General features: G+C 31.1%; 1 protein-coding gene across 1 annotated transcript; it reads right to left on the reverse strand.

Moving 5' to 3' along the window:
• Window positions 1–12104: 12104 nt before the first annotated feature.
• On the reverse strand, window positions 12105–22356 carry LOC105176087 (lipase-like PAD4). Its single transcript, XM_011098788.3, has 4 exons — window positions 22142–22356; window positions 21667–21985; window positions 14167–14862; window positions 12105–13038 (listed from the first exon to the last, which is right to left on the reverse strand). Exons 1-4 carry the CDS (start codon window positions 22159–22161, stop codon window positions 12238–12240), a joined length of 1836 nt encoding a protein of 611 aa, XP_011097090.2. The 5' UTR covers window positions 22162–22356; the 3' UTR covers window positions 12105–12237.
• Between the last annotated feature and the right edge of the window lie 4456 nt (window positions 22357–26812).

The raw sequence follows: 26812 nt of genomic DNA on the forward strand, positions 1-26812 counted from the left end.
TAGACCGGGTTATCAAAGTCTGTTTTGCAGACTTCTAGGAGACTGCCCCCCACCTAAGGTAAAAACATATCCTGAATACCCATTACTACCATAGTTTTTTACTATCCAGCTAGCATCACTATATCCCTCAAGAACAACAGAGAATTTGTCATAATGTATGTTCAGTGACAGTGCCCTTCAAGTACCTTAATACCCTATCCAAAGTCCCCTAATGGGTTCTATCATGACAACTAGTATATCTAGCTAGCTTCGAGACAAAAAAATATATATGGTCTCGTGTCATTTTCCAAATACTGCAAACTTCCAATAATTTAAGAATACCTTAGTTGTACAACCGGAACACCACTTTTATTTTTCAATAAAGTTAAAGAAGAATCATATAGTGTCTTAGCAATTCTACTGTTCTTACAGCCAAATTTCTCAATTATCTTCTCAACATAATGAGATTAAGAAATGATTATCCCATCAGTTGAACGAATCAACTTGATGCCAAGAATTACGCCAGCCTCACCCACAACCTTCATTTCAAACTAATTCTTCAAAAATGATTTGGTTTAGGTAATAATATCTAGAAATGATCCTATTAAAAGAATATCATCAACATACAGGCATAGAACTATCATTTTATCTCCTTTAACCTTATAGTAAATACACTTATCATTCTCATTTACGATGAAGCCAAACACAATAATAGCTTTATCAAACTTTCTATGCTACTATTTGGGTGCGCTTGTAGGGCACTCTCATGTTCACTCTAGTCTCCATAACACTTCGAACACATTTTTGGACTTGAACTTAATATAAAGAGTTTATTTTTTCAATAAACTTCCTATGTGGACTATGAGATACGAGTATTCCATACTCAATCCTGCAACACCTTATATACTTATCAATTCATTTACCTTTCCATCATTTCCCAATGTGGGGCAAATCATTTTCTCTTCTTTTTCTCAACCTAATCTATAGATTTCTTCATATAATTATTAAAAATTACAACAGGGAGTTTCGACCTTATCGTATAACTCACTTGAAGGGTGTTTTTAATAACTTCTATTGAGAATAAATTGTAAAAAAAATTATATATATAAGTTAAATTGTAATATAATAAAAAATTTTTTTAAATAAAAGTAAAAAATGAAAAAAAAAGTTGATTGTTTGAAGGAAAAACTTAATATATACCTTTAGGAGAAAAGCTTATAATGTATAATTTTACAAGTAACACTAGAAAAAATATAATTTTTCGTTACAATTAATTACTATAGTAAAAAAAAAATTATAACAAATACAAATTACTAAGGCTTTGTAACGGCCATTAGCCGCTGTTTCTGCAGGTGTCGCCAAAACATTAGTCATGACCAAAATCATGGCACATGTTTTGATTATAGCTAAAAACGATAATATTGTTTGATCATAGTAAAAAATAAGCTTTTGCTTTGATTTTATTTAACCGTATTTAATAACATTGATTGACCATAATTTTTAAGTTGTGATCATTTATTTTGTAGCAAAAACTCAATTTCTTTACAGTGCAAGTTGTAAAAGTTGATGAAGGGAAATTTAAACTCTCAGACACATATATTATAATTTATTTTCTAATTATTTTTAACAAAAAAATAGTAAATACATAAATTTAACTATTACAAACACCCTTTTAGCAAAGACTGATGTAATAATAAAAGAAAGTGAAATCATTGACCAGAATAGTCTTACAAGAAAAGCCACATGTTGACCATTGAACAAAGTATTAAGTATGGATAAAGTCTATTCAATTCTATCCAAACACATATCACAATCCACCCCTTTTTATCACGTGGGGTTTGGGTGAGTGCATGCAGCAATTTCCCAACCACATGAGTCAAATCGCACTATAAGAAAATATAGTGTTAATAGAAAAATATCAAATGAAAGTTTTAGAAATTATTATTAGAAATATGTATTAAATGAACTGATTTTTATCTTGTTATTATATAATTATGAGTGATAAAAATTGTGCATAAAGTTCTTATTATAAGAAATTAGTGACAATGTAAATATAGTGACAATAGATAATTATATTCATTAGGTCGTCATTATATATGTGTAAATTAATTATCGCTACAAATAGATCATTTAACTATGTCTAAGCGTCATCTTTAAAAATTAATAATTGTTGTAAAAAGTCATTTACCACGTCCACCTAGTGGTGATTGACTGTGATTTTTGTGAATGATTCATAAACATGACAAAAATATTTTTTATGGTGAATAAGTTAAATTTTTGTTTTAATTTTTAACCGTAGTCAATAATAATTATTTATCACACTCTAGTGTATACTTAGCTTTCCCAACCACATTTTTTCTTTCGGGTGTACTGCAATTTATTATTTATGATATTGTAAATGAATAAATTAATATTCTTTTGAATAAAATAGCAGTTTATCATCTTAATTTTTTTTTAAAATCAAATAATTTACCTGCTTAGATAGGAAGGTAATTATTTTATTATACAAACAAATAAATTGATATTTATTGTTCAATGAGGGGCTCATTTGCAATATTATTGGGATTACTTGCAATTTTTCCATTTTCTTTCTCGTGAGTCAAATTGCACCATGAATATAGTGTTAATGAAAAAATATCAATGAAAGTTTTAAAAATTATTATTAGAGATATGTGTTAAATGAACTAATTTATTATTATCATTATCATTATCATCATCATCATTATTATTATTATGATGATGATGATGATGATGATGAGTAATAAAAATTGTGTATTACTATAATAAATTAGTCACAATATTAATATAGTGATCATAAATAATCATTTTCACTTGATCGTTATTATATATGTGTAATGAATTATCTTGAATGATAACTTTATTCACAATTTTTTGTCATTAATTCTTCTAAATAAAAACCTTTTTAGAATAATAATTACTATTAAAATTATAATTTATTGTTGTGACAAAATAGAAATTTTTATCACTAAATATATATAATTAATAACGATGATAAAATTGTCTCTTATTTTTATTTTTTGTCCTTTCTTTTTGAAGCGTCCGATCCAATTTGAGTTGGTTCAAATACATAATATGATATAGTACAATAACAAATATTACATAAATAATATTAATAATACAAAAATGATAAGCAGTGAATCAAGAACATAATAAGAAGGCTGAGTGACCAGATCCAAAGGGAAAGCCCACAACCACTAAGACCAGCAACCCAACTACACCAGTTGCTCAAACCCGCTAAGGGACTCATCCATAAAGGACCCAAAATAAACTGACCATAATCAAACCACATAATTTTGTTACTGGATCACTTAGACCCTAAATCTCAACCACAAAGAAATTGATCCACAAAGGACCACACCAACCTCTTAGATTTTCCACAAATCACAGTTCATAAAGAACTATTTGTAATCGGAACAAAAGAGGGAGAAAGATAGATAGACTTCAGAATCAGTTAGAAGAAAGCCAGAAGCCATGGAGGCTTTATAGAGGCAATCTATTAAAGATGGAGAGAGAGAGAGAGAGAGAGAGACGACTGAGAAGAGGTTTCAAGGCCATCGGAAATAATGGGGAAGAAACCAGAGAAAGATAGAGAATAGGGAGTAGAAGAGGCAGTAAGGGAGAAGACGACTGAAGAGAAAAATAATAGGGTTAGGGTGATTCAGGGTTAAGTAGAAACCGGGTCGGAAAAATGGGTCGTGTCAGTTGGTCGGGTTAGACCTTCAAGGTGTCGGGGGTAGAGCTGTGGGTTGGGCTTACCAATTTTAGTCCTGGGCCAAAATACCAACAAATTTTCCCTTGGACTAGGACCCCAAAAATAAAGGAACCTAGTCCAAAGGACCGAATTTGGCAATCATCATAACCAGAATGCCTGGATAGAACCTGCAAGAGAAAACAGAGAAAACTCCTTGTATAGAAGGGTTAAAATGGTGCTGGAAAAAACAAATTAAGCAAGTTATAAAAATTTTCAAAACACTTCGCTAACATCTTCTTCAAAATACTTCTCTAGCATCTTCTTCATTTTTGCCATTCCTTTTTTGCATTTTATAATTTTTATTAAAATGCCCCTCTTTATCACAATTATAACATCTCCTATCCCAAGATTTTTTATTTTTATCTCCAAACTTGGACCTACTATGACTTCTATTCTTATATTTATTCTCGAAATTTCTATACTTGGTTATTTCCCTAACATGATTAATTTCATTTTGGACCTAATTAACAATATTGGTTTTAAGGTCCATTTCATTACTTTTTAGGCCACTAATTACATTTTCTAAATTCACGTTATCCCTTCCATATTCAATTGCATCTTTAACATCACTGTAAGTTTCAGGAATTACATTTAATAAAATAATTGGAGAGTAATCAATAATATTTTTAACACTAATCAGTTTAATATCCTGAATCAATTTTGTAAAATCATCAAGATTTTCTTCAATTTTTTTAGACAAATCAAGTTTGTATCTAAAGAAGTTTTCAAGTAAAAATAGTTTACTAGGCAAAGAAGTTTCAGTATACAATTCCTCTAACTTATTCAACAAATCTTTTATAGTTTCTTGATTTCCAACTTTTCTCAAAACAGTATCAGGCAAATTTAAGATTATAGAGGAATAAGCATATTCATCATTTTCAAGTTTCTTTTCTTCAGAAACATTTTGAGGATATCTTCCATCAATTGCTTTGAAAAAAATTATCTTTCATTTTTTGTTGCCATATGAAAAAATCGGACTTTCCATCAAGAGGTTGCAAATTATAACTGGCCATATTTCAATAACAAAAGCGAAAAATATAACAAGAATAAATGACCAAGAGATATTAACAGTGTAAATAAGAACTATCAGTAATAAAACCACGAAAGCAGATTACATCAGATTCACTAAACAGATTTAGCACAAAGCAATAAATCGTATCCAAACACTAAATCATTTTACATTCTAAAATAAAGGCCATGCATCCCCCCCCCCCCAAAAAAAAAACAAAAGAAAAAAAACAAACAATTTAATTGATGATTCACTGAAAAAAAAATTCTCTAATTTAATTGTTGATTCAGAAGAGATCACAACATACAGACGAGAAAAACAAAAACTTGTGTACAAATCAAACAAGAAACAGTCAACAAAATAATCCAATGCCAATCTTCAATAAAAATTCCTTCTCTCAACAGTTAATATGTCAAATCCAAAATCTTTCCTTTACAAAAGATATTCCTTTTCTTCAAATATTTTAAAAATGGTATTTATAAATCAAGAAATGTCAATCTCTCAATCAGTTAAAGCTCCCAATATATATATATATATATATAACCTCTGCCTTAATTCTTTTCCACTAGAAATAGCAGAATCAATATACCTCAAAAATAAGTTTTTCAGGTTAATATTCGCACAAAGCAGGCAGACGCAGAAATCTCACAAAGAGAAAATATTTCGCAGCAAGAAAAATAGGAACGATCTTACCGGTATTAAAACCAAAAAACTTTAAGGATCTGATACCACTGTTGAGAATTAATCCCAGTAGTGAGGAGTCCAATAAACAAACCCTAATCAAACTATTACAGAAAAATTAGTGGGTTGCAAAAATCCTTAATACAGGCCAATATTACAACAACAAATATTAATAGAATAATATTAATAATACAGAAATGATTAGCAAGTGAATCAAGAACAGAATAAGAAAGGCTCATGGAGCCAGATCCGAGGGTGAAGCTCACAGCCACCAAGGCCGGCAACCCAACCACGCCAGTTGCTCAAACCCACAAAGGACTCGTCCACAAAGGACCCAAAATAAATCGACCACAATCAAACCATACAAGTTTGTTACTGGATCACTTAGACCCCAAATCTCAACCACAAAGGAACCAACCCACAAAGGACCACACTCAACCTCTTAGGTTTTCCATAAACCACAGTTCACAAAGAACTATTTTTAATTGGAATAGAAGAGGGGGAAAGAGAGATAGACTTCAGAATCGGTTAGAAGAAAGCTAGAAGCCATGGAGGCTATATATAGGCGATCTATTAAAGATGTGGAGAGAGAGAGAGAGAGAGAGAGAGAGAGAGAGAGAGGCGGCTAAGAATAGGTTTCGAGGCAATATCAAATAATAAGGGAGAAACTAGAGAAAGTGAGAGAAGAGGGAGAAGAAGAGGCAGCGAAGGAGAAGACGACTAAAGAGGAAAATAATAGGGTTAGGATGATTTAGGGTTAAGTAGAAATCGGGACGAAAAATGGGTCGGGGCAGTGGGTTAGTGGGCAGGATCAGGCTTTCCAGGTGTGGGGGGTGGGGGCTGTGGAATGGCCCTACCAATTTTGGTCTTGGGCCAAAATACCAACACCCCTCCACTAGCCCTCGCTTGATCGCCAGAACAACCTCCCCCCCCCCCCGAGTCATCCCCATGACGTCGCAACCCCTCTCCCTTAAGGTCACATTGCCACCACCTTCTCCCAACCAAGCTTGCTCGCTGCCGCCACCACTCCCTACTTCCCCTACCCTTCGTGCGCGTTCCTCCACTGCCTAGGTTGAAGGGAGGGAGAGAGCTAGGTGGTGGGTGGACGGTGATCCGAGGGGAAGAATAAGGTAGTGGCAGGGGGAGGGGCGGGTGGTGGGATGAGGTTGGGGAAGATGATGGGTTTTTTTCTTTCTTTTTTTAAATTCTTTTGGGGGTTATTTTTATATATAAATTGAACTATATATTTTTATGCCATACCTTAAAAGTATGTATAATTTAAAACATATATAAATTTATATTGAAATATATACACATATTATAATTAGGGTAAAAAAATATCCTGACAAACTTATTTGAGATTATTTGGGAAAACATGGTCATTTTGGTCATTGCACAAGCGAAATGGCTATACCGACTATATTTTAGGTGAGTGAATTATATTTCCTGACGCAGGAACTCTTTTACTTAATTTTTAATATCATAGAGAGGTACATAGAATTTTTATCATAAGCTTTTTTTTTTTTATAAATATTTCAATAAACACAGCGAGTATACTGCATTCAACCCAAAGAAACGATTTCCTATTTTCTGACATAATTCTCTAAACATTAAGAAAAATAGGCGCAAGCAAGGAAAATTAAAATCTTGGGCATTCAAGTTTTGGACCACCTATATGTAATCTCCTTCCACATCATCAAATGTAACTAACAATTCGGTCCATATTTCAAAACATTGCTTTCTAATTTATAATTTTGGAAAAGCATCGAAATTCAAAGGTTGACCTACGAAAATTGAATCCATGTGAGACGAAACTGCGATGACTAGCAACATGATGATCGTTGTACGTGACGTATGCCATGACCTTCTCCCTAATAATTGAAGTAGTTGTTCGGTAACCTATTCCTTTTCTTCTTCTTTTTTTCTTTTTCTTTTTAATTTTTTTTTGGATAAATTACAAATATTAATATATTTGATGTGGTCGAAATTTTTACGAAGGGATAAAAACTGAAAATTTTACCTACGACACAATTTTGCACCAGGTGAAATACGATTTTCGAGGGAGGTCTTTTTATAAGAAAAATAGTCACTTTCAATGAATAGTGGTTGCCTTAAAAATTAATATTTTGATATTTATAATAGTGTTGGAAGTTATATGGTGTGGTGGGTTGTATTTGTTTAATATGTGCCTCATATATGTTAAATTATTTTTTTATCCTTACAGGTTAATAATTTTTACCAATATACATCAATATTAATCAACGTAATAATCGTTATTAATTTTGATTATTAAGAATTTTTAATTACTAGATATGCATATATTCAATTTGTATCACAATTACAGTTTAAAGAGCAAATCCATCACCAATTAACACTTTCCTTAGAATTGAATTCTGATTTTACTATTGTGAAATAATTCTATTCAAATCAGTTAAATTTCATAATTATGACATGATTTACATAATAAAATGATCTTTTCACTTGGACTGGCACTCACTCTAATTGTAATTTATTTATTTAAATATTTATTGAGGTGATAAAATTAAATACTATAATCATATTTACACCACAACTTGAAAATCATAAAAAATCAATATTATCTACCACGGTCAAACAAAATTAATATGAAAACTTAAATTTTAATCATGATTATTCAACATTTATCATAATTTTTTCTATGGCCAAAACGTCTGTCATAATTTTTACTTATCGTTAATATATTAGCCTCACTTATAACCACAACAACTAATAACCAATATTGCGCAGCCATGATTAATTAATATTTTTTCTATCTTTTTACTTTTAATTAATATGTTGAGTATATATGTATGTATGTATGTATGTATATGCATGCATGTATATGTGCGTGCGTGTGTGTGTGTGGAAAAAAACAAATAAGTGGACATAGATGAAAAATGTAAGTTTCGTGGTAGCTAGAGAAGTGGTCCAAAGTGCAAAGAAAAAGGTAAGTTCCTCGGACCTTCTAATGCTTCCAACTTAATCTTATATGGTTGTAGTGGGCAATATTCAATGTGTGTTGAAATTTAGTTTGAAAAACACAATATCTATACACTTTGTTGTGATAGAAAAAATACAAAGTACAATGTATTTGTTTGTTACAATAAACTCAAGAATTGGCATTACATATAAATATTTTAAGAAAATATAAAAACTAATAACATATACGGCCCACATTTATAAAATATTTTTCTAAATAAAATTAATACTATTTTTATACATATAATATGTGTATGTTGAGTGAAATAGAAGATAGAATAGAATTTACAATCCGTCAAAAAATAGAGGGTCGGTCCGCATAGTTCGACACCAATCTGTTAGTTGTCCACGCGGACCATCCAGCTCATGGACAAATATTCTTTGATATGGCCACGTGCGAATGCCCCGCCTCGGTCGAGTTAGGTATTAGGCTCATTTTGGTTGGTCCGGAGATCTTATTCTAATACGACCACGTGTTGTGAAACAAATGGGCCCTGAGTTGGACTTTCTTGCTGGGCATTTTCCTCTTGGACACTTCACCTTACTTCTCTGTAGCTGGCCGGTTTCATTAGGCGTAATGGGAGTGGAAGGGCAATGGACTTTGAGACTTTCGCATATCAATTGGGAAGGTAATCGGGCGGCAGACTACTTAGCAAACAAGCCCTGCAACGTTAAGAGAACGTTATTTACCCGTTGAGTATACCAAAAAAGAATTTACCCATTGACAAGCCTACGATTTTGAGTAAGATGGTATCGAGGGGAGCTTTAAATGTTATGCTTTAATAGATGGGATTTTTGTAGCTTTAAATTGTAAAGGGAGCAGTACTCTTTCTTTGCACTTTCTTATGCTTGTAGAAATATTCTTTTGAGTTACTAATGATCAGGTAGGGGCATGCCAGAAAAATAATTAAAAAACAAAAAAGAAAAATTAGTGACAATAATCTAAGCTGTCCCTAATCTTTGTCACTTTCCATGTTTAGTGACACACACAAATACTGTCGCTAAAATCATTGCTTTTAGCGATGATTTTATTATTATCACTGAGACTTTCGTCACAAAATTGAATTTTCTTTTTTAGTTGTTCATTTTTCTTTTTTCAAGTGTTGTACATAAATATTGATAATTCGAGTTAAGAAAAATTATTGAAGTGATTAGAATATTTAAAATCTCTTTTTCATCTCACTTGAAAAATTAAAATATATATATAAATAACTCCAAAAATAGATTGTTCTAGAGGGATCTACAAAGGTATAGTGATTAATATCAAATGCATATAACATCATATGAATTAAAGCATGTTAAGATTTTAAATTTTTATATAAATTTAAAAGCTTGTAGACGCAAAGCACATTAGAAAAATTATGACATTTAATCGTGATTAATTGTCATGGTTAATAATAAATAATCGTAACAAATAATTGTTGACAATAGCCACGCAATAGTTTTTTGCCATGATATTTTCGAAGGTAGCTGAAACATTTGCCATGACTAAAAGCCATGACAAATATTTTTATTATGGCGCTTAGCCACGATAAATAATTTTTTTATGTAATTTTTTGTATTGATTTTATTTAACTGTAATTAATAGTAGTCATTTACCACAATTTTTTAGCCATAACCATTAATATTGTATCCAATAATTTTTTTTTTCTAGTGAAGGTTTACATAAATATGTTGGAGAGAAGTTTCAAGAAAATTGTATATATAATTTTATAAGCTATTATAAATCTCATAATCAAAAAAATTGTATCTAAAAACATTTTTTTAGGACTTGTCATCATTAAGATTGACTTTACCGTCTACTTATGGAGGTCAAATGTATAAAACTACAGATTTCCTTTGGGATGGATGGCCAACTCATTTCATTCCAGGTGAGAGGGGAAGGATGGATCCATCAGCAGCTGGCAGGCTCTATTCCTGCCATTCTGTCTGGCCGTGCATCCCCTATGGAACACTCAAGTGAATTTCGTACTTTCGGCACGAGGACTTGAAGATGCAACCTTTATCGTCCTGAAGGTGGCATACTTCTTTCAATATTTTATAACAACTATACTAACAAGAAAGAGAATCCGTGAGTTTGCACCAGAGAAAGCGAATTTTAGATAGGAAAGGTGGAATATGTGCTTCGATAAGTTCCGACCAAGGAGCAGATGCCCAGGGAGGACGAAGGGGCGAGCTCGCCAATGACTGGCTCCCTAGTTGGCAGGCAGGAATGAGTGGGAGGGTGCAGTTCGGCAGCGAGTGATTTCCTAGTGGGAAAGCACGAGAGAGAGGGCGGGTTCTTGCCCTCGCACACTTAATGATGTAAGGTTGCTCACCGCATTAGCTGATATATAACTATAGAACTAAAATTCTATTTTTTTATGGTAGCTGATAGGTGCTTAATTTATTATAATTTTATAGTGTTTGGCTATATTTTAATGTTGATAATACTCCTAACAAAGTGATATTTTGGATATGTAGTCTAAAAGAGGTTTTTGGAGTGAAAATTTGAAGGAATGAGGTCAAAATCAGCAAATTGATAGATTTGCACATATTAGGCGTGCCCACGTCTAATCCTGTTGAAAATCGATAAAAAAGGAGAAATAAAGAAGAATTTTTTGGAGACTAATGCCTGGCTCACATATTTGGAAAATCCTCCTTGCTTAACGAATCTTATGAGGATATTCGTTATAATTATTTAGGACTTTTAGTTTTATTAGGAATTTGCTGTTTTGATCTCTAGTGATATTAGGTAATTAGGTAGCGTAAAAGGAGATGCAATCCTTAGTAAAAGGGGATTTCTCTCCTCTCTCTCTCTCCAACTACTGTTACTGCTTCTCTAATTTTTTGCGTTTTTTTTTTTTTTTGTTATGAAACTTTCTTTTTCTCGTATGTGTTCTTGTGTCAACATGCTCGGCTAATTTTTTCTTTTTCAGTTGAAAATACGGTGAATGCTTGATTCTAATGCGTTATGAGATCTAATTTACATTTTATACTTTCGTTCATATGAGTACTTGTATCATTTCTCGTGTTGTTTCTCGTGCTTTCATCTCAAATAATTGTATTTATGAATGATAGAGTCATTGTTCATTGTTAAAAATATTTTCCTAATCAATTGTACTTGCAAATATGTAATAATTTGTTTAGTTAAAAAACTAGTGGTAACGCAGCATAATTTATCAGTCGTGACGATTGATTATATTGTAGAGAATGCACAATCTAGTTTAAATAAATCATCGCAGGAATTTATTAGTTAGAATTGAGTCTTTCTAATTATTAATATTGTTGGTAAATTAAATGTTGCGGACATTCATACAGTTGTTTACTGATTAAAGAATTAGTGAACGAACGTTCCTTGACTAACGAAAGGTAAGGAAATGTGAGATCGTTAAATCGCACCAATGACCATAACCAATTTATCTATTATGAATTATTGCAATCTTTGCATCAATGATCAACCGTGAAATTGAGTATGATCCTAACTGAGAATTCTCTCTTGCATTTAATCATTCTTTAGGTGTTATTTTCTATTTACTTTTATACTTTATACAAAATTCCCCTTTTTATTTTTACTTTCGAAGGAATTAATTCAAAGTCAATCTCTATGGGTTTAGTCAACCCTGCTCGTTATTTTCACAAGTTTTAGTAGGATAATATTTTCTTGGTGGATTCGACGCTCATGAATAGCTATTCAAACTATGCATAAAATATACAACTCTTAATATAATTATACATGTTAGGAGAACTTTCAGATTTCCCATTCACAAGAAGTTGAAGAGAAATCACTTAAACATCATCTAAGAGTCCCTAAACCAACTCACTGAACCATTCCATCTTGAAAACCTGGAAACTGAGATGGCAGCAGCTGCAGCTGAGACTTAAGGCAGCTCCATTCCTCTCGAAACAAGTTGTAGCTCGAATTTTTCGCCAGAACATCCACAGCCACCTCCTTCCTTTCGATCATTCCATTTGCGTGTTGTTCAAACTTCTGAATCTTGTCCAGCGGCAGCAAATGCCTCCTCGGATCCGGTTCACGTGTGACGTTGAATATAAGGTCTCTGGCTTCCTCCACCTTAGCCCAGAAGCACGAATCTTGCGTCAAACTTGCATACATGCTTCTCGGCTTACTCTCTTCATCTCCAACTTTTCTGTTTCCCCACCACCTATCAAAGATCTTGAACCGTTTTTCCCTCCCGTGCTCAACGTAATGGCCTTTCTCCCTATGCATGCCCGTCCTATAGTATTCAGCGATTTCAAGAGGCTCAACGAGGAGTTTGTAGAATTGAGATGCGTTCACGTACTTTGACAACTTGTGGAAATCATGCGCCAGCTGATTCTTTTCCAGCTTATCGATCAGGTCGTCCCAAAAGCATCCGAGCCTGAGCCGGTTCATGTTCACTTTGAAATCTCTCTTTGAAGCACCTCTCCGCTTGAATGAGTCGTAGTATCCCAACAGATCCTCCGAACGATCGCAATACGTTTTGTACCATTCTAACTCGGCCCTGAATGGATTGATCTTAGACAACGAAACAGCCATCTTGGCCGTGTTGAGGTTCCGCCTCCATCCCAATTGTCTTGCCGTTGCCAGGCAGTTCACTGCAGTCCCATAGACCGATTCCTGTCAGAAGCAACTAGTTAGCAAAATCTATACTCTTCTAAAGCACCACCTCCCTTTTGATTCATTTGATCTTACGAAAACACCTTCATTGTTAATACTAATTACACCCCTATATTTTCGGATTGAGTTTTCTATTCGAATGCTATTATACATAGCCTATTTCATTTAAGATATATGCATTATGTGTACAAATTTTTTTCTTAAATAAACTACATGATGCATTATTTATGCGAAAATTTGCATTTTTTGCCTAGTAGTTTATGCTGAACATATTCGATTCCATTACTCACGAGATTCTTGGAAATACTGACATAACTTGTAAAAGGTTTCATTTTTAATCTCCCTACCAAGTAATTTCATTATGAAAGTGATGGGAAAAAAAAAAAAAACCATGTGCAAGTCATGCGATTGGTATCTTTTAAAAATTGAGGAATTGGCCATGTGACTTACACGTGGTAGGAGGCCTCAAAGTGAGAATTTTAAAATTATGAGATATAAGGAAAAAAAAATAGCATTTTTTTATTCCATAAATTAAACCCTTTTCAGTCTTGATTTCACTTATTACGGGATTGGCACTTTTATTTGACTGGAAAGAAAATTGACTTGTATTTCAACTTGGCAATACCTTGGGGGAGAAATATAACTGCATACTTGGGGGTGAAAAAACAAATTTTTGAGGAAAGAAATCAAGAGTGAAAAATGCCTAACTTATGGAATAAAAAATACTAATTTTTTGACGAAAAATATACCGGACCTAAGTTATGAGATGAAAAAATATAATTTTTCCGAATTTTTGTGTATATAATGTGTATATATTAAATACATAAAATAGAAGATACAATAACATATCAAATGAAAAAACCCTATCAATATATTTTTATAACTACCACTTTAATTAGAAAACCACAATTATAGATGAGATTTCATTTTCTAGAAAATATTTCTTAACTAACTTTAAAACTATATATAGTTTTAATTTACATTTTTCCCCTCTATAATGCATAACTATAACTTAACCATATATTGTGCACGCACGTCTGAATGTATCCCTATGTGTTTATATAAATTACATATGGAACTTATAAAATGGTTAAAATTCTTGAGCCCAAAAGCAATTGAAGTATTAACCTGGTGAGAAGATATGTTTGATGATTGCAAAGCCAATGCAATCCCTGATTCACTGCTGGACTCAGAGAAGCTCACCTCCAACAGCCTTCTCTTCACTAAGTAGTGCAAGCAAACTTTGGTAACATAATCCTCGTACTTGAGATGATCGTCTGTACAGGAATTAGCCGATCCCTCCGCCAGCATCAGGTAAAGGAGCTTGATGATAGCCGTTCCATTATCCAAGCAAACTGATCCCTTGTCTGTGAAAATCATGTAGCTCCCAAACGGCCAATACCGGCGTCTTTCTTGATGATCATCGCCGGCTGCAGGTCCAAACCGTGCTTCAATGCAGGCCAATACTTTGTCGAACAGCTCAGCTTTGTTCTCATCAGACAACTGGAGTGCAAGTTGCATGAAGAGGGCACGGAGACGTTCAACGTCCGAGGGGAACGATGGGGCAAAGGGCAGTCGTGGGACTATGTCGTGTTGGGCAACAATGTGGCAGAAATTCCCACCCCATCTTTCTTGGAGGATGGCTTGGGAAAAGGGCTCGTTTCCGAGCATAGGTGACCCGTAGGTGATGCAGAAGACCGACGTGGAAGGCGACGTCGTCTGGATGTGAGAAAGTAGCCATAGGGCTGAAAGGGAAGCAACTCCTCCTCCTAGGGAGTGACCAGCAAGAACAACTGATTTGCTTGTATTCAAGATTTCAAATATCTGCATTTTGAGATCATCAGGTTATTGATTAGCCAGCTATTAATGAGCTTTTCTTGTTGATCATGCAAGAGATTCTTGGAGTTCTATTTAATTTTGCAATTTTACTAAATTTTTTAGAGTTTTCAACCCGAGTATGGTTCGATAATATTCTATATTCAAAGTATAGTAATATTATCGCTAATACTGCATTTTAACTATGATTGCACGCTGCATATCGCAGAGCTCTTCTATTTTGTTTTAAAAAAAAAATTGGAATGGTTTTAGCTCCAATGTAAATTGTACTTCTAGTCATGCTTGTTCGGTAATTTGTGAGGTCGTAAAATGGCCGTTTACATTTTCAAATTTCACGATTTTAGAATAAATTTGGCAGGATGTCACTTTCTGGCCCTCTTTTTCCCCCCTAAATTCGAAAAGTTTAAGACGAAGGGCTATTTTACAATCCTAATAAATAATAAGACTGAAATATCAAAAGTATATATATATATATATATATATATATATATATATATAAATACAGGATAAAAATACAATTAAACCTTCAATCACCAGCACAAATTAAAATATATCCACAAAATTATAAATTCCTTACAAAAATACCTATAACTTACCCACTTTTATTAGTAGAATAAATTTAATCCAAAATTATTTAACTAAAAATGACTCGTTCTTACCCGAAGACGAAATAAACGTTGGAGTGCCATTAATTTCTGGTCCATTCATCAAGTCGTCGTGAAAAAGACTTGCTAGTCGGCATTTATGACTTAAAATGTAGATGTTGACATTGATCAATATTTTCTTCGAACTTTTGGTGTTTCATTTTTTTTTTAAGATAATACTTTTTTTTTGGTAATTTAAAATTTTTATTTTTTATTTATAAATTACATAATTTTTATTTTTGATGTCATAATTTTTAAAAGCAGCACTTTTGATTCCATGGTCATTTCTATTAGATATTTTTACAGAAATATTAGGATAATTACACTTTTGGTCTCATTAGTTACGGATTATCACTTTAGTCGCATAATTTTAAAAAAAGTAGTACTTTGGTGCATGGACTTAACAGCTATGTGGTCTCTTCCATTAAATATCTACAAGAAATGTGTTATTGGATCAAAACTGCTATGTTTCGAAAGTTGCAAGATCAAAAGTGAGAATTCCGTAACCAATAATGCTAACAGTGGAACTGCTCTAAATTACGGAACAAAAAAATATTATTTTTCCTTTCATTTTAAGATATGAGTCGTCTGTATATGATTAAAACCTCTTCCTCTATCAGTATCTAGAGACATTCAACAAAGTGTTTTTTTTTTCAAAAACGTAGAAAACTAGGCAAAAGAATACACTTTTAATATTTACTTGGTCGTATTAATGAAATATTATTTTCATGCCCAAATACATAAAAAGGGAAGTCACAAAAATTGTTATGGAAGTATCCCATGTCTTCCTAAATAACCCTTAAAAGGTCTAATTTATTGATTACTAAAACATAACTAAAAAATATATACCAAGTGAAAATAATTATTTCGTGATAAAATAATTACAAATGATATTAATATTGTGTATGCAAAGTGGGAATAATATTAATATTGTCACAATAATATAATAGTGACAAGAACTGCGCATAAAATGGTCATTATAAGATAATTTATACATCACCAATAGTGACAATTTAATAACAATATGGGCGCAACGGCAATTATTTTTGTTGTCACTTTATATATTGTTATTATACATGAGTCACTAACTATCTGTTTTTCACTAATTAATGCTAATTAGAATTTTTATGCAAATATTGTCGTTTTTAGAACCATAAAAATCACAAGAGTGGTAAGTTAAATTTCATTTATGGCTTAATTGTGGCTGATACTCTTTTTATTTTTAGTGTAATCGGGGGAAAAATTCATATTACATTAAGTAATGTAAATACTTTTTTAACTATTTACATATGCAGCGTGGATTTTAGTATTACATATTAATGTTGTATAAATGTGTGATTAATATATGGGGAAAAATGCGAACAATCTCTTTGTAATATTGTAAATGAGCAAATTACTCTCTTATAAAAAATAAATAGTGATTTACTTTCCTATATCTTTTAAAATACAACAATTTACCCCCCTATGATTTTTAAAATGAAGCGATTTACCACCCTCTATAAGAAGGTAAATTGCTTCATTTTAAAAAGTATAGGGGGTAAATTGCTATATTTTTTTTCATAGAGGGGGTAATATGCTCATTTTTAATATCAGATGGGGGTAAACTGCTATTCACCCTTAATATACGTGATATATTAATTTTAAAAAAAATAGAAATTATGACTAAATCAAATTGTGTATATATATATTTAAAAAAAAAAAAAAAAAAAGGTGCATGCCATATACACGATGAAGCTCAATAGTGTGTCAAAGATGAATAGAAAACTTTTCAGCGTACGAAAGCATGCATTAATAATTGCGGAAAAGCTTTCCCGACAAATAAGCGAAAGCATGTGCAATAATGGACACACCATTTATTGTTGAAAATAGTATTTCATTTAACAGTTTCTATTTTTTCAAATATTTAAAGTAATTTAATTTTAAATTAAGATTAATAAGCAGTTTCTTACCAATTTTTGCAACTTATTAGTGTTAATATTAAGTTGTTTTTTTCGAACAATAAAGCTTTAACCTTTTTTTTTCACTTTTAACTTTTATTTTCAAACACTTTCAATTTTTACTACTACTTAACTTACAATTTTTTCTATAATTTATTTCTACAACAAAAGTAAAAATTATTACAAACACACCTTAGAGGACTGAAACATCAATCGACGTTTGTTTTGAAGTAAAAGGACAAACCACACCAACAGCCCTTTGGTGTTTTTTTTTTTTTTTACGCCCACTAACTTCCACTATCTATAAGTGGTAAAAATTATTTTTTTCAAATGGTTAGTTATTTTTAATTAATATTTTTTCCCTTTCTCTTATAAATATTTTTTAAAATTATTTTTTTTATCATAATTATTTTATATTATTATTTTTTCTAGAACAAAATTTTGAAATAATATTTAATTATTATAATTTTTTAATGCACATGTCGAATGTGCCACATCAAACTAATTGTGGAAGAAAATATGTTCTAAAAGATTTTGGTCTGTTATTTTATTTTATTTTATTTCTAATTTTTCCTCTTTACAGTATCTCATCTTTTTAATTTTCGATTTTCTACATAATTAAAATTAAATACTCTATTTTGTATCATAGGCAGCAATTTTTCAGTATTTCGACTGAGTTATTATATTAACTTTTTCACAATATTTTATGTGCATCGTAACGAAATATAGCATCCATTGATTATAATATTTTTTAATACATATAATTCCAAGAAAAACAATTAATTTGACCACAACAATATATGTTATTAGTTGTAAGATATCAAGTAATAGTTTTAAAATTATAAATAAAAGTATAGATTAAGTAATAATTTTTTTATCTGTCATATTATAATTATTAGTAACAAGAACTTTAAATAAAATTATCACTATATATAATTAGTGACAATAAATAATTATTATCATTAAATTGTCACTATGTATACGCCACTAATTATTTTTAGTGCCAACTTTATGCGCAATTTCTTATCACTAATTCTTCCTAATTATAATTTATACAAAATAATTATTACTACAAAATTCATTACTATGACAAAATAATTTTTTCGCTAAATATATATCATCAGTTACAATGTTAAAACTGTCACTTAATCAGTCGTCAATATTCTATTTTTTGTGGCGTCAACAACACCAAATTTGAATAATTTTTCGATAGTTTCAAGATTATAAGTTTGAAATAATCACAATCATTTATGTACGATGTATTCAATGTGAATTTTATAAGACGAATAGTTGAGAGAAATATAATAAAAACTTAAATTTGTACTGTAAGATGGCATTATAGAACAACTAAAAAGGACTTGACAATGAACAAATAATATCAAAATGGGGTCAATATGTTTATTGTCATTGTTCATTATGAGTACTGTAGCCACAGAAAATGTTAAGGAATTTCGTGGATGGCTACATTTTTAGACTCAATAGCTGGACCCATTATTCATTGCATATGGCTCAAATGAGCCCAAAAATGACTGTCTTTTCATTGGCAGGTTTTCTATCATATTTTGATATGTATCACATTAATGTATAATTAATATGCATTCAATTATAACTTAAAAGGGAATAAATATATTTTTTTTGTCCGTAATTTAAGTTATTTGACGCTTTTTCTTTTTTTGGAAGGAAAAACGATATTATGCATTCATAATGTCAAGACTTAGGTCATTTGACGTTTTTGTCCGTTAACTTTTTAAGATAGTATTTCAATTTTATATTTTTTTAATTTTTGTTATTTTAGTCCTTTTGGTTCGCCTCCACCGGCGAAAAGGGTGAACTCTAATGAAAAATGACTAAAATCCCAAAAAGTTAAAAAAAGATACAATATCTAAATGCTACCCTAGAAAGTTAAAGGATAAAAATTCTGGTAAAAATAAGTCAATAGAAAAAGTAGCCGAATGTTAAAAGGTCAAGTGGGACGCACATGTATTTTTCCAGTGAGAAGGGTCCGAGAAAAAAAATGACTTAATTCAAGAAAATTAAAAAAATATAAGGCCAAAAATATTGTCTTAAAAAGTTAAAGACGAAAACATCAAATAACTTAAATCACAGGTCGAAAGATATATTTAAGCCTTAAAAGTGAGGAGATGAATACACCACTGGCATGACACCGATGTGTAAATTGTAATAATAAAGTACTATAAAATACGCTCATTCTTTTGTTATGTTGTACGAATCGTTTATATATTTTTGTATCAGACACTGATGTCAAATAAATGAATAATACATACTTTTTATTTTAAAAAGTATAGCAAAAGTTAATCATCGAGTATAGCATTTTCAAAACTTAAATTAACAAAAATTCAGATACTAATATAATTTTTACCTTAATTTTTTTTTTTTGTCAGACAAAGTGTAATATTGTCAAAAACCTTGAGTAGCTTGCATACAATATTTTTCACGTGGTATACTATAAAAAAAGTGAGTTTAAAGTAATTTATATGTAATATTGTAAATGAATAAATTACTCCTTTATGAAAAAAAAAAAAAAGGCAATTTACCCTCTATGTTTTTTAAATGAAGCAATTTAACTCCCTATCTAAGGAGGTAAATTACTTCATTTTAAAAAATACAGGAACGTGAATTGCTACATTTTAAAAAATATAGAGGGATATTTGCTATTTTTTATATAGGAAGACAATTTGCTCATTTGCACATCACAAGGGGGTTGCTTGTGTTTTTTTCTAATAAAAATTATTATTTTTTTCTATATTATAAATGGGCACGACTAAAACACCATGATAAATCAATATTATAACCACTTTCGAACAAAATTAATGCTATAATTTATATTTTATCATAATTAATTAATATTTGCCATGTTATAAATATAAGCTAATAATATTATTGCAATGGTAATCTTTTTATAAATTTATATGTGTATGCTTTAATTAGGTTTTAAAATGTTAATTCTTTTTAAATATATGTTACTTGAATATACATTAAAACGTCCATACATCATTTTATTAAATTGTATCATATGTAATTAATAAAATATTTTTTCATATACATATACTTATTAATATACTTTATATAAATATATAAAATATTTTTAGAAAAAGTATATTTTTTTTATAAAAAAAGTCAAGTTTATGTCGAGTCTGAATCCAGCACCCCAAAACCCGCTCCATGACCCTATTACGGTTTCCAAATCCAACCCAAATAATATGGATCAGGATGGGCAAAATTACATTTTTAATTAGTTCCATAGGATCGGGGGTTCAATATTTTTAGTCTTCTATTTTACATAATTTTAAAAATAATTCATAATTTGAGAAAACTCGACACATTTGATTCTATAATTTATGAATTTTTAAAATAGTTCCACAATTAGAAAAATTCGATAATATGCTTTTTGTTATATTTTTAGATAATATACTCGTAGTTATTATTAGGTAAAGTAAAAAATAAAACAAACTTTAAATGTCGAATAATTTATATGTTCAATATTCTTTTTATTATTTATTATATCTGAAGGGTAGATTAATTTTATATTTTCATAAGATGACAAATGAATTTCAAATATATTATATATATATATATATATATATGAAAATATACAAGCAATCCCTTGTGATATTGTAAATATGCAAATTATTCCTTTATGAAAAATAAAATTAATTTAAAAACAGGAGAGTAAATTGCTATGTTTTTAAAAATAAGAAGATAAATTGCTCTTTTTTTTATAGGAGAATAATATATACATTTGCAATATCATAAAAATTACTTGCAATATTTTCATATATATATATATATATGTATCACATGGTTGCTTGCATCACAGTCACAATATACTTATAATTAACTTAATTATACAAAAATCATACTTTTTACAATTATCATTCTGAAACTCTGTAATTTTATTAAATAAAACCTTCGACTACTTAACCAACACCAACTTAAGATGCACATTGTTAGATCATCGACCAAGATCGATCACATTATTAATGAAATACAAATTAGTCTATATATATAATAATAATACAGATTAAATTTTTAATTTTTATTTAATAAACACACCTCACATATAATTCTTTTTCTTTTTAAAAGAACCCTTCAATTCATCACCCAAAATTCCACACGAAAATCAACCAAGACATTAGAAAAAACAAACTAATAAAACATATATATACATATATATATACACACACACTAACCTTCTGTTGAAAATCTTGGCTCCTATAAATAGAGAGGAAGAGTTGCAGGAGCCCACCATCCACCATCACTGCATTCTCCCCTTCCACATGACAAGGAAATGAACCCCAAATTTCCCTCCCACATCTCTGCAGCTCCACCAGGTTCCTGCCGCTCTCCACCACCTGCACGGCGGAAAACGCCACGTACGCCACCTGGCCCACCACACTCACGGCGAAGCTGCGCGGGGCTACGGCGTTTGCATGGCTGCACAGCCGCCATGAATCCTCCAGCAGCGGCGTCGAGGCCAGAAACGTCGCCAGCATTTCACTGGACTCGAACCTGCAACGTGAAATTATATAAGCAAGCAGGGTGGATGAATTATGAGCTAGGAAGTTAGGGTTTTCTATAGTTTGTGTTGAAAAATCTAAGTCAAATTCCAAGACTGGAAAAACAAGAGAAGCAAAGGAACGAGTGTTGAAGTTGAGTTTGAGTTACTGTGAAGTTTCGGGTGCCATTGAAGCTTCGTTTCTTTGTGGACTGGTTTTTGCAAATATCTCAAAGTGGAAAGCTTCAGTTTTCACCAGCTTTTTAAGTGGGATTTTGCTTTATTTCAACAAACCAAAAGTTTCTGGAATTTTATTCTAATGTTGTGTAGTTTTATTTCTTTTCTTGGATTAGTTACATAGTTTTTAAAGTTTGTATATCACAATAAAAACAAATTATTTTCTATATTATAAATAATTATGATACCAAATTCTATACAAATTAATATTATCAATTTTAGTTAAAAGATTAATGTAAAAATTTAAGGACCACCAATAATTGATCTAAGTTGCTATTGTTTTAACTATGGCTCAAATATTTGTCATGAATTTTAATTTTTTATATGTACGTGGTCACAACATTTGTCTGTGATTTGAGTAGGCTTGTCAATGCGTAGAGTATTACCCTACTCATACCCAAAAAATAATTTTGACCTACACATACCTTATCCAATAGGTAAAAGACCCTCCCTACCCTAGACCCATGAAATTAAATTAGTGGGTATGGATAAGGCCTGGTACCGTAAAATACCCATGGGTATGGGTAAGAGTTTAATACCTTAGAATACACATGGGTATGGATATAGTTTGAGTCCAAAGATTTTTATTTATTCATTAATTTAAAATTATTGCATTCGTAAATTTTTAATAAATCGATCGACTAATATTTATTATTTAAAAAATTTGAATATTATAAAATTATTGCACTGCATATTTTATTTATATTAATTACTTATTGAAATTTTGACCAAATATGCTGGAGCTTTTCATGTTGATTTGTAATTGCTCAAAATTAATTTCATGATCAAATTAAGCAAACTTGACATTTGGAAAATTAAAAAAAATACGAATTAACTTAATTTAGTTAAATTTGACTAATACATGGAATAAATAAAATTTGTTTGAACTCAAATTATTAAAAATTCATCAAATCAAATTAGTTGGGTGCAAATGCAAATTCAAATAATACTTAGGAGATCTAAATGAAAGTTAGATATATTATACTTAATTTTATTTACTTATACCAACTCTTACGTCTTCATTTTTATTTTGAACTTGTCTCAGATTCATAATAAATTAATATTATTGGTCCATTATTTGGATAAATTTAAGATTCTTATTTAAAATTTTATTAATTAATATCAGTCCGTCATTTGGATAAAATCGAGTTCATTATTTAAATTTCTCAATTTGCATTTCGTTTATCAACCGACGGGTTATGAAAATCCACTACTAAGTTAATTTAGTAACATACATTGTTTGACTTGAATGTAAATTTAATTGATCACTTTTAAGCTTTTAAACATATTGTAAAAGGAAAAAAGGATAAATGGGTCTCAAATGGATAAGACCTAAGACCCAAGCTCTAACCAATTCTTTTGGGTATAATTTGGATAAGACTCTATGAGTATTTTATAGGGTAGGGTATGCGTAGGGTATGAAAAAGTATCATGAGTATTTGTTGAATTTGGATCCGGATAGAGCTATACTCACCCATTGACAGACCTATGTCTAAGTTATATGACAAATATTTTAATCTTGTCTATTGAAATAAGGGCTAATTGTCATTGCCAAGGAGGATCCAAGTTTTGTAATTTTGTTTTTAAATATTTATATGATTTTTTTATTTTTTTTAAAAATATTATTTGGTCATTTTAATTGCCCCTCAATAATGTGGTAATATGAATATAATGTATAATCTCAAATTTTTACTTTTGGATCCGTCTTTGGTATTGCACAACCATGGTTAATTATTATTTTGGTAATTATTATTTTGTTATTCGAATTATATTTATTTTTACACTTTGCTATCGACACACTTTTTTTTTATATCAACCTATCATATCAACTTTGCAAAATTTACACTTTGTCATATATGATCTTTTTTTTTGTAGATTTTTTTGCTAGAAAAAAAAATATTACATGTTTAATTCACATATGTAAAAAATATTCCATCACATAAATGTTACATGTGTACTGCTAATGATATTCATTTGATAAAAAACTTGGTTGAAAAATAGTTATAAACAGCAAAGAAATGTTCAGATGATAAGTTGATAAAAAAAAAAATGATTAGATACTAAAATGCAAAAACAGTCATAATTCGAATGACAAAATGTAATTAACCCTATTATGTTTCATTGTTTGTTTACTTTTCATTATAGTAATTAGCTATGAACAAAAAGTTACATTTGTTCTGGTGTATTATTGCTATTAATAAGGTAATAAAATTAGTGATAAAATATTAAGCAACAATCTCAAAATTGTTAGCCAAAATTTATGTCAAATGATAATAATTGCTAACACTAGAATGAAAGATAATATTATCGCACTATAAAATATTAATTATTTCTGATATTGTGTATGACCACGACTTAAATATTATGGTAAATCAATATTGTTTACAAGTCAAACAAATCGATTTAAAAAATTAAATTTTGACCACAGGTAATTAATATTTGACATAATTTGAACTATAATAAAAATATTGCTATGTTTGTAAGTAATATTTTGTTCTAACTTGTAAAAACGACCATTAACAATTGTTGCACAGCTTTTATTAATTAATACAATTGCTACACTTTTTTCTTCTTAAACATAGTAACTAGAGGAATATGTTTTTCTAGTGTTGACAAAATATCAACTAATTATCTTAATTAAAGTTGTGCGAAAACAATATAGTAAGTGATAATAAATTTAAATTGTATTTAACTTATAACTTTAACTAAAATTCAAATATAGTTACAATAACTAAGACGTCGACATAGACGAGTAGATAAGACAATTTTGGTCACTATTTTTTGTTAATGACAACTGTACAAATAATTATCATTATTGAAACTGTGAAACACATTATTGTGTCAAAATAAAATTTGTATTACTAGATTCATATAATCAGGAGCAATATAAAAAAAATGTCAATTGTAGTCCTGCAACTTAGGTAGAGGGATGATTCTTTTAGATAAATATAATTTTTATTAAAATAAATAGTATAAGTGTACAGTACAATAGTGCTCAATGAGTGGAGTCTCCATCGACAGGCCAAGGGATACGCCAAAACTATATAACGCACAAGAACTAACAGATCGAGCTAAAGAAGCACTAAGAATCCTTTGTCTAACCTCTTCCACAATGAGTCCAGCAAGTGCGGTCGGTTCTTGCTCACACTGCTCAAAATGTCTCAAGTTCTGTTCTTTCCAAATATGATACACACATGAAGCCAGTAGAGCACGATAAGCTAGATTAATAATGTGTTACCCTCTCTATTTTTTTGTAGCCCAATCTATGTCCATTGGTCAGTCTTGGTTCGGCCAATTGAAGCGAAGAAATCATCGAATAGCTATAAGGCACCGTCGGGTGTAGCAGCATCGGAAGAATAAGTGCCTATGCGTCTCATTCGTGCCTTCATCACATAGAACACAGGCGCCTAGGTAAGAGAATCATAGTTTATCAGTTGTCGAAAGCTTCCCCAATATAGCGAGCCATAGAATAAAATTATGCCTAAGGATCTTGAGGGAACCCAAGAGTAGTGAAGACCAACCTATCTTGGGTCCTGTGGGGACCAGTGACCGGTATAGAGATGTGGATGTAGGACTACCATGTTCACACAGCCACATGATGCGATCAACACTGCCATGAATTCGAGGCAGTGACTGTAGAATCTCCAACCACTCAATGTCTATAATGAGGGGCCATTGCCATTGTCATTGCCCCTGTATGATAACGCTGTTGAGCTTAGTAGAAATTCCAAACTCAATGAGTGGCGATCCATGGGGAAATCTAGCATTGAGAGGCCTAAGATGGTGCCAAGGATCCTGCCAAAGATAGAACGTAGCCCCATTACCAACCTGAAAGTCCACCATCGGTCGAATAAGGGATCGTAGAAGAAGTACCGTCAACCCCACGAACCCCCACAGTTTGGAACCACCCAAATAGATGTATTTCGCAACCGCCCATGATAGAGCCACTCCACCCAAATAGACGTCTTATCACACCTTATAACATCACAGAGCTTTTTACGAATTAGAGCCCGACTAAGATGCGAACATATCTAAGCCCTGCTTGAAAACTCCTATAGAATCCATATCAGCTTTACAAAATAGCAGCAGATCATCTGCAAAACCAAGCTGAAAAAGTCGAGCAGGAGCACATTTCCAATGGAATGAAAAACGTCCATCATGTTCAATCAACTGTAGGAATAAAAGATGTAACACCTTCATCACAAGAACAAATAGGTAAGGCGATATGGGATCACCTTGCCTCAACCCTCGTGAGCCCGCAAAAAATCCATGGGGTTTTCCATTCAGACCCACTGAGAACGAGTGTGTTGTTACACTCTTCTATCCACCGAATAAATTGTGCTGGAAATTCAAACATGTGCAAAACTGCTAATAGAAAGTACCATTCCACTTTGTTATAGGCTTTTCGAGTATCCACCTTAAGGGTACATCTAGATGGGAGATGCACCTGGTTATACCCTGTAAATAGTTCATGTGCAAGCATAATATTGTCACCTATACAACGACTAGGAACAAAAGCAGCCTGATAAGGGCTGATTAATTTATCTAACACCCTACTCAATTTTTGAACAATAACTTTGGCAATCACTTTATACAGTACATTA

This window comes from Sesamum indicum, linkage group LG13 (genome assembly GCF_026168435.1).
Source record: "Sesamum indicum cultivar Baizhima isolate 11 linkage group LG13, ASM2616843v1, whole genome shotgun sequence".
Taxonomy (NCBI): Eukaryota; Viridiplantae; Streptophyta; class Magnoliopsida; order Lamiales; family Pedaliaceae; genus Sesamum; species Sesamum indicum.

What these genes read in the sequence shown, in the direction of transcription:
- LOC105176087 (XM_011098788.3), bottom strand. Translation starts at nt 22,161, where the DNA reads ATGGCACCCGAAACTTCACA. An exon ending in ATGGCACCCGAAACTTCACA is followed by an intron (nt 21,986 to 22,141) that starts GTAACTCAAACT and finishes TTCACGTTGCAG; the next exon opens with GTTCGAGTCCAGTGAAATGC. An exon ending in CAAACATATCTTCTCACCAG is followed by an intron (nt 13,039 to 14,166) that starts GTTAATACTTCA and finishes TGCTTCTGACAG; the next exon opens with GAATCGGTCTATGGGACTGC.